This window comes from Aptenodytes patagonicus, chromosome 3, assembly GCF_965638725.1.
Source record: "Aptenodytes patagonicus chromosome 3, bAptPat1.pri.cur, whole genome shotgun sequence".
NCBI classification, from domain to species: domain Eukaryota; kingdom Metazoa; phylum Chordata; class Aves; order Sphenisciformes; family Spheniscidae; genus Aptenodytes; species Aptenodytes patagonicus.
Window position 1 is genome coordinate 106966766 of NC_134951.1, and position 13412 is coordinate 106980177.

At 36.5% G+C, this 13412-nt stretch overlaps 1 protein-coding gene across 1 annotated transcript in view; it reads left to right on the forward strand.

Moving 5' to 3' along the window:
- Positions 1-13412, forward strand: part of CENPF (centromere protein F) — a 44412-nt gene that overhangs the window by 7962 nt on the left and 23038 nt on the right. Inside the window, exons 6-10 of the mRNA XM_076334564.1 lie at positions 2318-2585; positions 4143-4345; positions 7112-7237; positions 11067-11195; positions 12804-12926. Of these exons, the coding sequence (XP_076190679.1) occupies positions 2318-2585; positions 4143-4345; positions 7112-7237; positions 11067-11195; positions 12804-12926 (849 nt within the window). The remainder of the gene's footprint in view (positions 1-2317; positions 2586-4142; positions 4346-7111; positions 7238-11066; positions 11196-12803; positions 12927-13412) is intronic.

Sequence of the window (13412 nt, forward strand, 5' to 3'; positions counted from 1 at the left end):
TGAAATAATTTTTTTTATTTGGTATTTACTATGTAAAGGCTTAAAAAGTTTTCTAAATCAGAGCCTTTCTATATTGGGGTTGAATCTGTGGCACAGCCTCAAATTGAAAAGTCAGAAGTAGTCTTAAAATAGATGGATAAAATGAATAATAATTAAAACAATCACCAGAGACAGATAATATTTACCCATGAATTGATAGGGCACTGCAGTGTGGGACTGCTGAATCACTGTGATGTGCAACTTATTTCATTCTTCTCTTGACACTGGAAGGTGACAAGGATGATGCAATTTTTTAAAAAAAAGCTTACAGTGCTGATTGCTGGAAATGTAGTTTAGTCAGGCCAACTTTTTGTCCTGGTCAAATAGTTAGAAACTTAAAGCAAACCATTTATTGATGCATATGTAGGTATGGTGTATGGAGAAAAGTCAACCATTTATTTGTAAAGGGAAATCATGCCTCGCATATTTTCAGAGGTTTTTTTTTAGAATAAATCAGAGAATGTGTGAGTTAAGTGTGACTCTGTATAATGTCGTTGGATATCCACAAAACACTGAAAAAATGAAACAATTTGATAAGGGGGAGTTCTTGCAAATTTAAAGGTAAAGATTGAGGGCAGTGGCAATAAATGGTCAGTTTTTACAGCTGGGAATGATCAACAGTGGAGCCTGAAAAGCATTGGTAAAGAGAACTGTGCTATTCAGCATATTCATTAGTGTAGTGATCTGAAAAAGAGTTGAATACCACACGGTATTTTGTAATACTAAATAATTGCAATAATTAAGATGGTAAGTAAAATTCAGCGTAAAAAAAAAAAAAACAAAAAGGTGAAATAATGCATCTGGAAAAGATAATCTGAACAATGCATACCCAGTACATTCAGGGTCTGAATTTAATGAAATGATTCCAGGAAGCAATTCAGTAATTATTGTGGCTAGTTCTCTGAAAACTTCAATATTGTGTTCAGCAATGATGAAAAAGAATTTTTTAGGAAAAGAATTAAGAACTAATGGGAAAATATTCTTTGCCCATATATAGCCAAATGGCTCTCACGTCTTGAAAATTCCTTGCAAATCCTATTCATCTCATGTCCAAGCAGATATGGTAGAAGTGGATGGTACAGAGATGAGCGAATATCAAGAGAGGAAACAGGGAATGGTCATTTTCCTGCTTTTCATAAGGCATAATTACAGTACCAGCTCTGCAGGCTCAGAACAAAAACTATTTTATTACACTGTACTGTGTTAAATGGCAGAACTCTCTGTCGCAGAGTATTGTAAAAAGGCCAAAATGCAAACAGATCCGAAAGAGAAAGTACATGTAAAGTATTTCAGTAAAAATTATTGTTAATTCCCCTTAATTTCCTGTATTCAAACTTTTGTCTCAGAAACTCTAAATTTAAATGGCGTATAAGGGGAATGATTACTATACGCATGGTTAGGTTTTTATGCTCTTTATGAGCATGAACAAGTTACTTTATGAGCATAAACAAGTTACTTCACAGGATTGGACACAGCATTCTGGACTATATAGATTTCTGGTCTTAGCACAGCTATTCCTACATAACAACGTATTCTCTGGTTGGACTGAGAAGTCACATTGGGTATTACCTGATTTAGGGCTTTAGTTTGAAAAAAAAAACCCAAAAAACCCACAAATGAGAGGCATTTGAAAATCCAGTTAAAAATATAATAGGGGCTTTACTGTTTGGTTTTTTTCATGTAAGAAGGAGAAAAAACCCACCTAGTATTTTGGCTCTGTTAAATTTTTCTGTAGGAAGAGATTGAAAGCTGGTACCTGGCATATTTTATTATTGCAATTTTGGGGTATTCTGTGTGTATAAGTTTAAATAAGTCTGTTCTGAATTTACCTGTGTTTGTCCAGAAGAACTAAATGTGGGTCAGCTATCAGATATGTTAGTCTAGACTTCTATATTTCTTGCAGCTTACTTGTGTCAGCACTTGCCTGTAAAAATGTAGGCTTTGATTTTGAAAAATGTAGAAGGTAACTGATGGTATCTTTCTTGAAAAAGACGAAAAATCTGTGTATGTTATTGATAAAGATACACAGATCAAACTACTTTTTTGGAGATCCTGGTTTGTTTATAAGTATCAGCTATTCTTGGACACTTGGGATAAAGTTATTTAATTTATGTAGTATAAACATAATTATAAGAATCAGTAGTTTGCACTGGTGGATAATGTGATGTTATAAAAATGTGAAATGACCATGACCTATTATCTACTTATTAATAAATATTTTGTTATATGTTGGATATGGAGCTGTGTAAAGCTAGATCCTTTTTTTTCTTGGACACAGAAAATAAATCAGCCTCATCCTCAAAGCTCTTTGAGTCACAGGGAGATTGCTCGGCATCAGGCTTCCTCATCTGTGTTTTCATGGCAACAAGAAAAGACGCCATCTAGAAATCAAGAAACACCTGCAAGGGGAAGTTCTACAACATCCTCTTTTCCACGGGAAAAAGAAACAAATTCTAGTATAATATCAGAGAAGAATGAGTTGGACAACAGCTTTGCTGAGAATTGTAGTTCTTCACTCATGATCCAGCTAAGAGCACAGAATCAAGGTATCTGGTATATTTCTTTATAACCCAGAGGCAGTCTCCTATATGGTTTCATGAAAGCTGGTGTGTGGATAGAAGAGAGGTATTGAAATTAGTGCTTTAGCCAGGAAAAGAGAAAGATACCTGTTGTTGCCTTTGGCAGCTAGCCCAGCCGGCTGCAGGTGTGTGTATTTTCAATGATCAGCCAGTACACAGAGATTATCCACAAGCTGTCGTATCTTTTACATAAGGGGTATGAGAGTTAGAAGGGAGTTTGTATTTTTGGGGTGGGTAGGGGACATCATGTAAAAGGAAAATGGCCTTCTCCAATAATTCCATTGCTCTTGAAACAATTCTTTTAAAACAGAGTTAAAAAACCCTTCAGGATTTCATTACATCTCACTGTTAAATTCAATTATATTGCTTCCTTAATTTTGTGTGACTCTTGAGATTTATGGCTGAGCAATACCTGTGTTAAAATTCATTGATTGAACATGCTTAATGCATAACTGAGTTGGTCCATAATGGATGTCACTGGAAGCGCAGAATGAAGTATGATGCAAAAAGTACAATGAAAAAGCAAGATATGATCTTGTATCGCACATATTGACTTGAAGAAATAATCATTCCTGATATCTGATAGTTGGAAGAGAGCAAATAGTCGGTTGTTGTGGATTTGGTGAACATTTACTTAAGCCTACTATTTGGACCATCTTTTCCACCAACTGTTTCTTGTAGGACTGTTTTACAAGTCCCTGTACTCTCCAAACTGTTTATTCAAATACCTACATGTAAAACATAAATCTAGGCGGCATTTTCAACTTGGAAGCCGTACAAATTCAGCATCAGGAAGACAGGGGTTGGTTGTTTTTTGGTTCTTTTTTTTTAACAAAAAGAATTACCAGTTAATAGTAATTCTGGATAACACTCCCTGTAGCTGACTAATGTTCCTGCTGTAAAATTTTATCATGATTTTGGAAGGTAAACTCTTACTGATGTATATTGTGACAAGATCACTTGGTTTTGCTTTATATGTATGCTGCTTTGGGACAGGAAAAAGATTGAAATATAAAATAATGTATTTACAGATGCCCAATAGCTGAAAAGCCTCTTAGAAACAGGCTCACAGTTGCCCCAAACAAATGTTTGTAGTGGATATTTTCCTTTTAAAAATAAAAAAAATTAAAATAGCTATGTCAAGTGACATGTTTCTGTGTGCTTAAAAACAACAACAAAAACAAACCAGCAGAGGAACAAATTGTCTTTGCCTTTGCAGCATTTGTGCCTGACCTCGCATTTTGCTGTGTTCTCATATATTACGAAGTGGAAATTATTGATTTAGAGTCAACTATCTTTCAGTCTTGATAGTTTTAGTCATTGATGTAGTAGTAGAAGAGAGTTGAAACTTTTGTTTTAGCTTGCCAAACATTTTACAGGGTGTCTGCCTGTGTCAGGAACTTGGGTTGTTATCAAACATACTAAATATTTTAGAATGTGTAGACACTTGGAAATCTGAGTACCTGGAAGATGTACCTTTCAAAGCAGAAAGTATCCTTAATCTTTACTGTTTTTAAAATTCAGAGTTAAATTCCACTGTTAAAGACCTAGAACAACAACTGCAAGCTCAAGAAAAAGTGAAGAAATCCCATATGAATAAATATCAAGAGACTGAACTGCAGCTGGACAGAATGAAGTTGGAATTAACAGAGAAGGATAAAGTTCTGAACAAAACCAGAGATAAACTGACTCAAATGAGAACACAGCTCGATCAAGCTACCGCACAGGTAAAATGTTGCATCACACATCTTCTGACTGTCCTTACAATTCATTCCCACTATTAATGTGTGCCAGTTTTCAGCCATTTCAGTAAGAACCAAGGTTCTCAGATAAGTTTCTTGAGCATTTGCTGAGAATCAAGTTTTGAGAAGTATATGTTAGTTTGATATGTATTACCTGTAAAAATGTAAATAGTCGTAAGCAGTTGCCCATTTTCTGGAAGGTTCTTATACCAGCTAAAGAAATATTTTTCATCCTCAGGCAAGATTGACTGGAATTCTGAAAAATATTTTCTGATCAAGTTGCATAGAGCAACAATGACATCTGGTGGCAAATTCTGACCTTAAATAGACTCTGTCATGCAACTTTGGCTGAAAGTCAGTATCTGTTGCTTATACTACAGGATGTTGTGGGGGCATAGTCTTTGAATTGTAAATTACTAGTGTAAAATAAAATCTAGGTAAAAATGCCATGCAAGATTGAGAATGTATGTAGTTTCTAAATGGGGTTTCACGACCTAATCCTAAGGGGTTTGGATGCATAGTAAAACACCAATAGGATAGTACAATTTGCTTAGTCAAGAATTTACGGACTGTATTTAAATACATACATATAAAAACGTGAAATGGTTCAGATTTTTGCTCATAATCATGTGAAGAAGAGGAGGATGCCAATGTTTAAAATGATTTAATTCAAACTGCAGAAGATAACAAGTAGAGTTTTCTCTTTTTCTTGATTAATCAAGTTGCATTACCTTCCTAAAGTCCATTTTCACAGAATTTGACAAATTTGAAAGTCATGCGCAGACGTCATAATTCCTTGAATCTTTATATTTCCATCTATCTTTATACTTTTTTCCTACTACTTTGATTCATTTACAGGATAGGAAAAAAAAGATGTTTCTGTGTGTATCTTCTCAGGGTATAATAATTGTTATCTACCTTTGTCAGCAAGTTTCTACGTGCTACCTAAGTATATTGGAAAACTGCTGTTTCCCACAACTTCTGTATTGGTCCTTAAAAAAATAAACCTTTGCATGCTGAGAGTTAATCAGTCTGCCTTTTGAGAGAGACAGCAACATCCGGCTATTGCTAGCTCTGTGAGGAACTGGTTTAGGGGAAGTCTTGGCTGGGAGTTAGGTAAAATCGTATTCTTGACAGGGTCCATTGAGTACATAAAGGCACTGTCATCGCAGTGAGTTTGTGGGAAGACAGCTGACCCGACATAACAGCTCAATTCCTCTAAAAATGTCTTTCTTTTTATTTGATTCCCCAAATGACCTGATTCAACTTCCTAAATGGTTAGGATGTTACATACTTAATTTTGCCTTGTTAATTTTCTACGGGTTTGAGAGCTGAATTGTTTTACTAAGGAATCAAAGGGGCATTAAATCCAGCACAAGGGAAGAGGTAAGTTTATATAGCTAGGAACATGCCTGGGGAAGGATGAGGAGAAGTAGGACTGACTGGCCCTATTTGAATTGAGGTGCAGCCCATCCTTAAGGTGTAGTGCAGCATCTTGTCCCAGAAGGTTCCTTTGGTCCTGCCATCTGAAGGTTGCTCCTCTCTGTTCTGTTTCTTCTTTCTCGCACTGAAATTGGATCTCTGCCTGCCCCCCAGACTTTGGATGTAGAACTGCATTGAGATTCTGGATTTTAGTTTCCTGCCTTGTAGCCTGAATTTAATTTTGGCACACCCCTTGCACACTTCTCTGTCACTGGTACTATTCACAGACCTTGACCACAGCACCTCCTTGTGTTATCAAGTATTCTCACATTTTGTGAGGTTTGCAGCCCTTCTGCAGGCAAGTTCCCATGTGATCTTACAGGAGCTCAGGATCCCTGCGGTCTGTGCCTGATAACCAGACATCCCAATACTACTACCTGCTTCTTATTTTCTTATGATACAGATGGACTATTGTTTCACTAACTCATTAAACAGCCCTTGTTGCTGGAAAAGAAAACAGTCCTGTTCACCCTTTGCTATTTTTCTTACACCCTGGGGGAAAAAAAAAATTGTACATATTTTGCATTAACAGGTTTTTGGAATAAAAATGCGTTTTTCTGTTCAGGGAGTTAGGTGGACATTGCTTCACTCTCTTAGGTAATGTAATATTAACATAATAAACTGAATTAGATAACAAGCTGACATACTCTTAACATGGAGGTTAACCTAGAACACAGGCTACTGATTTTTTTTTTTTTTTAATTAAAGTTTAAATTGTGAAAAACACTCTTCTGTTGTTGTTGAAGTAGACTAAGATAGTTGCCTCTTTTTTCCCTATCCAAATCAATGTGCTGAATCATTCTGAAATTCAGTGGAATATTCAGTTATTTTCAGTCTAAACATGTAGTTGTTTAGCAGTTAGTGGTCATTCTTTAGTTCATAGCAACCCGAGGTACTGAAAATATAATCTATTTTTAGTGTCAGATACAGTACGTTCCCGTAGACTGTCAAAGACACCGATTTTTCTGAAGATGTTTTTATTCTTTTGTGTGTTTATACACATGTGTATAATACACACATGTAACTATATATGTAAGTACATGTATTCTGTCTATATATACATGTTATCGCTAACATAAGCAAGTATGAGTTTAGTACTTTGGATTGCTAAGAATTTATATGGTACCAGCTACAGTTATGCTGTAGCTTATATGAATGCTAGAACAATTGTAGTAGGTGAAGTCAATCTTTTTATATGAATGCATATAAATTTAAATAAAACATCACTTGTGTGTTTATCACTTGTGATTGATAACTAAATTGTTATAGGTGCAAATGATGGAGCAAAAGGTGAAAAGATTGTCAGAAGAACTGAATTGCCAAAGACAAAATGCTGAGAGTGCTCGTCAGTCTTTAGAACAGAAAATAAAGACAAAGGAAAAGGAATACCAACAGGTAAGGCAAGAAGAACTTTTTAATTTTGACTTCCTAAGGAGGTGAAATCATAAGGCTTATTTTGTGTATCTGCTTTTCAATTAATTGCAATCACATTTGATAGAGAGGTAAAAGTTGCAAAGGTAATTGAAAAACTGAAAACAAACATCCCAATAAAGGTGAGAGGCTGTTGGAGAGATGCAGAATTATGTTAGTATTCACTAGACAATAGAGAATATGTGCGAGAGACCCGATTGAGATACAAATCCATGAGAAACAAGGCTTCATTGTTCACAGAATTATGTATATGTGAGTTCAAACTTAATAACTGATTCAGTTATTTCTGTGGAATCTGAGTTAATTTTTCATGCATCTCGCACACAAGAAAATAATTTCTTTAGGATTATATCTCTGTTGTTCTATATCTCTGTTCTATATCTCTGTTCGTGCTCAGAAGATGGTAAAGTATGGGGTTAGCATAAGTGTCTTTTGTTTCCTTCATGCCAGCTCTTGCAGAGAGACAAAGTGTAGCAGTATCCCGGGAACTCTTCTGGAGTGAAGTTATGTTTAGCATTAACACTGATTTGGATTAGGTCTAAACTCTTTGTGTTCTTCTTTTTAAGCTTAATAACATAACCAGCGTTAGGAAATCCAAGACAGATTTGGAAGAATTAGTGCCATTTCAGATGGGCATTTTAAGTTTGCTTTGGGGATTGGGTAAGGGCACTGCCTTGCAGAAGACTGCTGTTGTGTCAAATGTTTAACCTGAAATGTTTTCTCCAAGGTATATCCAGAAAAATAAAATAATTGGCAGAGGAATTCTGCTGGAATGGCCGATGAACAGTGCTGCTACCAATGCTCTTGAGTGAGAAAGGGTTTCACAAAGTCTGTTAGGCTAGATGCTAACTCAGGATCTCAAAGAGATACTGAGCCTTGTCTAGAAGTGGTAAATAAGAAGAACTGATCTTTGTATTTGAATAGCTGTAGCATGAAAAAACACTGTTGAAAGATTCAAATATATCAGTCATTGTATTCATCAAAGATGGGTTGAAGGCCCATGAACCTTCTGTCATGGTTTCTCCTTACAAACCCAGTCCGTACTGGCTCTGCTATGCCTGATGCATGCCCCTTGGGCACTGGCACTCTATTCACTGGGATCATTTAAGAATATGGTATTTCTGAGACATTCTTTCAGAGAAGCAGCATATCATCCTCCACATGGGTTGTTTGTTGCTACAGCTTGTCTCAATAGCTGATAGCTCGCATGTCAGGCAGTTTAGGTGCCATGCACAGGAACTGCTCCTGTGAAGCAAAGTTTATTTTTAGTTAGAAACAAAAAGGCCTTCATAAGACTAATACGTAAATCTACACACTGTCATTCTAGGTTGTTCAGCAAGGCCATTAACTGTGAAGAACTCTCTTTTTTTTCTGTAATGTTTGTGATCTGTGAGCTGTTATAGGCTTTTATGGAGTTTGTTTAATGTTTATTTATTTATAATATTTGGCTGTCAAGTCCAATTTAAAGGCTCTTTTTTACACATTCTGGCATCCAAATTTGTGTAATGTTGTGGAAATTCTGATCTGTGTGTTTTCCTCAGGGAGGGATTCTTCCCTTCTGTGAAACCTAGATACTGGCGTTGGTCCTACTGAATTCCATCCTGTAAAGCCTTGCTGGTGTGTTCCTTATTACGTTTCTGTTTCTAGGCGGCAGGTGAGATCCAGGAATGCATTTCATGAACTCTCAGAAAAGCCTGAGAAGCTCCAGGCCTTGTTCTGAGACGGTAACACAGGCTAGTTTCAGAGTTGCACTTGCATCAGTACCTAGTTTCCAACGTTCTCGCTCAAATTTTATTTAAATGTTTCCATCCAAGCTTCAAATTGAAAAGGTGAGATTCATATCACCTTACTTCAGACATCTGAAATCTAGGTGTCAGTCTAAGCTTGTTACTTAGGCCTCTACTTTACTCTGCAGAGACAGAGGCACCTTCAGAAGGCAGGTTATTCCAGATACCTTAGATGTGGGTCTTCGCTCTGGAGCTGGGTGTTTGCCTGGTGGCAATGGAAGGAGCCTCCACTTTTAGCTTAAATGTGCATAACTAATTTTTTGACATCTAAAACTAGAGGAAGCACTTCTCTTGTTCTAGGCATTTATCTAAAGAAAGATAGGTTTTCTGCAGTTTCTCTCTTATACTGTAACATGTAGGGCTTAGAAAGCAGTGTCTTTTCAGTCCATCAGCTTTAGAAATAATTATTGGAATGCTTTGGGACATAAAGACATTGAATTCATAATTTCATTAATAAGGAGTGCACTAGGGTCGAAAGAGCCTCCTTGCATGAGCTCGGGAGATGCTCCTGACCAGAGGTTTGCAGGGAGAGCTCTTTGGAGCTAATACGTACTTTACTCAGCATTAGTTACTAGTGTCAGCTACTGTGACACACAGCTGGCGTCACATCTTTTCTTTCTAAATTGCATAGTGCTTCTGTCACCTTCTTCTGTGGGAATGCAGTTGCAGACATCTATATTGGGTTCTATGTAGAAAAATGCTAAATTATATACACACACACACATATTAATGTTGATCTTTCCCAGTTTTCTGTTTATGACAGTTCCACACTCATCCATACTTTCCCTGATAAACAAGAGCTGTTTCTTTACCAGATGTCTTACTGGTGTCGGAAGTGCTTGGGCCTCTTGTGCTGTTTTCGCTGTCGAGCAGAATGTAAGGGGTGCTGGCATCATTTCACAGACATGACTGACTAAAATACGCTGAGTTGTGTGCAGGGGGTTCATGCACCTGGGAGCCAGAGCCACATTGCAGAAAATGTCAGCTCTAGTTCCTTCACTGTGAACATTTCCTTGCTTTTGGGGGTTTTTTTTGTTTGTTTTTTTTTCTTTTGTTTTGTTTGACTGGTGACAGTATGGTACTGTGTCTTTTAGTGAAGCAGCTTGCCTGTATGAAGTAACTACGCCTATACTCTAAAACTACTAAGAGAAGCACAAGAGTTTTACGGCCTTTTCCCCTTCACAAGGATCTTAGCATTTGTTAGTAGAGCATATCGCAACTTCTGCATAGCGATTATTGCTGATAAATAATCTGGTTTTTTTCCTTCATTGCTTTTTATTACCCTCACACTTCTTACTGTTTTACATCCTAATAAACCTCTGAAATCTGTGCAGAATCACAACTGTAAGGTCTAAAGGCATAGGAACAGGCCTCGTGAGAAACTGCAAGCACAGCTGTTTATCCTAATGGATGCCTACTTGGCATGTCGTAAGATCCACACAAACTATATTGTCCTTCTACAGGTTTCAGGAAGTCTGTTTTGGGAACGCTATTTTTTGTGCAGTTTTCATGACTGCCCTTGTAAGATTATCTTGTTGCTCAGTCCCATGCTAGGTATTATTTTAAGACAATTTTTTAATTTTCCTAGGAAAAAAATCAACCCTATAGTATGGTAAGTAAATAATAGCAAAAATTAATTTGTCCACTGTAGTGTAATGTAATTCTTATATGAAACTTACCTTTAAGATGAAGAATTTTAATACCATTACTTCCACTGGTTTTAGATTTTTTTTTTTTTTTTTTTTTTCTGTTTCTGTGATTAGGAATGTTGCTGTAATGGAGTTTTTAAGCAGATGACATAAATTGGGTTAGGGCCATGCTTGCCCAGGTGTCATTTGCAGCATGCATCAAAGTTGTTTTTAAACTGTTGTTCACTGTGTAAGACAAGTGTCTCTGAGCAAGTAGTATCTGCTAATGAAAATCAGTTGTTATCGCTCCAGTAACCACAATAGAGACTTGTTGCAGTTACGTGTTTATTTCTTTGCTACTGTACCACTGTTTTCTAGGAACTCTCTTGTCAGCAACGTTCCTTACAAACACTGGATCAGCAGTGCAACCAAATAAGAAACAAACTGAATCAGGAGCTACAGCAAGCCAAAAATGACTTCAGTGCTCTGCAAGCAGAATTTGACAAAGTAGGCTTTTTTAATATTAAAATCTTCTACTAGAGCTGGTATTTAGTTGTCTCAGCATTACTGCCTTAATTTAATTATACATAAAGCAAAAAATAATTAATGTGGGGAATTGTATTAGTGTTTTGTACAGTTTGTATTAGCTGTTTTGTATTTACCATTTCTCACTGAAATACTATGTATTTAAATGTGAATTAGAGGCTTTTAAAAGTTTGGGGCTAGTCCACTTCCCACAGGGAAGGAGATGTGAATGCGGAACAGTGCAGCTAAAATAAATCTGTTTGAGAGGGGAGCAGCTAAGGCTGATCACAAGAGACACCTTATATAGAAAACGTGCAGAGGTGCAGCTTGACGATAGAGCTGAACTGATCCACTGGTAGTTGCCCTTTGGAACAACAGCCCTATTTCATACACCTTGGCCATGCACTCCTGCTACTTCTTTTTTAGCAGTGCTACTCCTCATGTGACCCTGCAGAGAGCTGATACAGGAGCTAAAAGGTCAAAGAAAAAAATTATATATATATTGGCATATGTGTACACAGGCACAAGCGTTTGCTATCAGTTTAACTCCCTGAACTGGTTCTCCACAAAATCTGATGAGTGTCGGGTCTTGTGTAAAGAGGAACATCAGTACGAAGGAGGTCTTCCACAGCTTTGGCAGCAACTAGCTATTGGAACACATTAGTTGTCACAAAACCACAATTTTAAGGAAGTTAGAAAGCAGCAGAAGCCTGAAGAGTGGGTGACCAGAAAAGAGGAATGTTTAGAAGCCTCAAAAAACTCTTGAGAGCAGCTATAAAGTGGCAGAGCAAACTGAATTTCTAAAAAGGGCCACAAGTTTTCGGAAGTTATATTGAGAAGCCCCATTAGCAGGCAGGCTGAACTGAAAGAGCATTTCTAAAACTGACAAGAGCTTTCTTGCAGGTTTATTTTAGAAACATAGCCATGGGAATACATTCAGTCAAATGTTTTCCATGGAGGTTTCTTTATATGTACATTCTTTTGTTTATGCTTACTGAAGAAATTGATTTCATAGAGAGAAAAATAGGTGCCTTTTAGTTCTTTCTCCAAGAAAGCTGATTTATTACCTAATGACCTCAGAACAGACTTTTTTTTTTTTTTTCCTTTTTTGACCTGATAATGGTATTTCCTTCCTTTTTAATCTGGAGCATTATAGGACCATTTTGAAAGAGCTAAAACGTGTTCAATTTTTATAAAATCTGTGTCAATGTAGCAGTAAGTGCAGTTATGACCCCAACTTTCTGACTCTCATAGCTTAGCAAAAAGGCTATTACATTCCCAATCTCATTTGTATCCTACAGATATCATTGTTGTGATGTAGCTGCAAGTAGGATGTATTAATCCAATTTCAGTCTAGAAATATATGTATTTTGGAGACATACCATCTTTCTGATCAGAGGCAAAGGAGTGGAAAGGCGATAAGCAGCTATCTTATAAAACACAGTAAAGCAACCTTAGTTTCATGGTGGATAAAATAATGTAGTTTTATTTTGTAATAGAATGTTTGCATTCAAGAACGGGAGTTTAAAAAAAAAAAAAAAAAGTTATGTATGCCTGTGAATACAGTGTCGATTTTCAACATTCTTACAGGTAATGGCAGTCAAGCAACGCTTGGAACATGATACCAGTGATCTCACACAGAAGCTGTGCAGAACAGAGCAGGCTTTATTAGCAGTCCGGGCTAAGGAAGCTGATTTGACAAGAAGCTTTGAGGTAACCAATGCAGAGTAGTTGATAGAATTAATAGCATCAATTGGCAATCTGTAAACACTAATACTGTCGAGCATTTATTCCCATAGCTTATTTTCCCATAAGTAATCTTTAAACACTTTTATGGATTATCTTAATAACGCATCTTAGTTGTAACACAAAATGAAGTCTTCACTAACGTTATGTAGATTAATACAATTTGTGGAATTGGCTGCATGGTTAGGATTCATTGCTGTAATGCTGCTGATATGGTTCTAGTTCATGTTGGACTTATCTTTTATCAAAAATAAGTTTTTGTTTCAAGAGATTCTTGCTTTTGGTCCTGAAATAAAAATATATCAATGCTTGTCTGATTTTAAAAGTAAATTCTAGCATCATTGACTACTGCTTTGATGCACACTGCCAAACTCAGCGATTTTGTACAAAGACTTACTATATCCTCTTTTTAAAAAAAAAAAACAAAAAACCAACACATTTTTCTTAGAATAA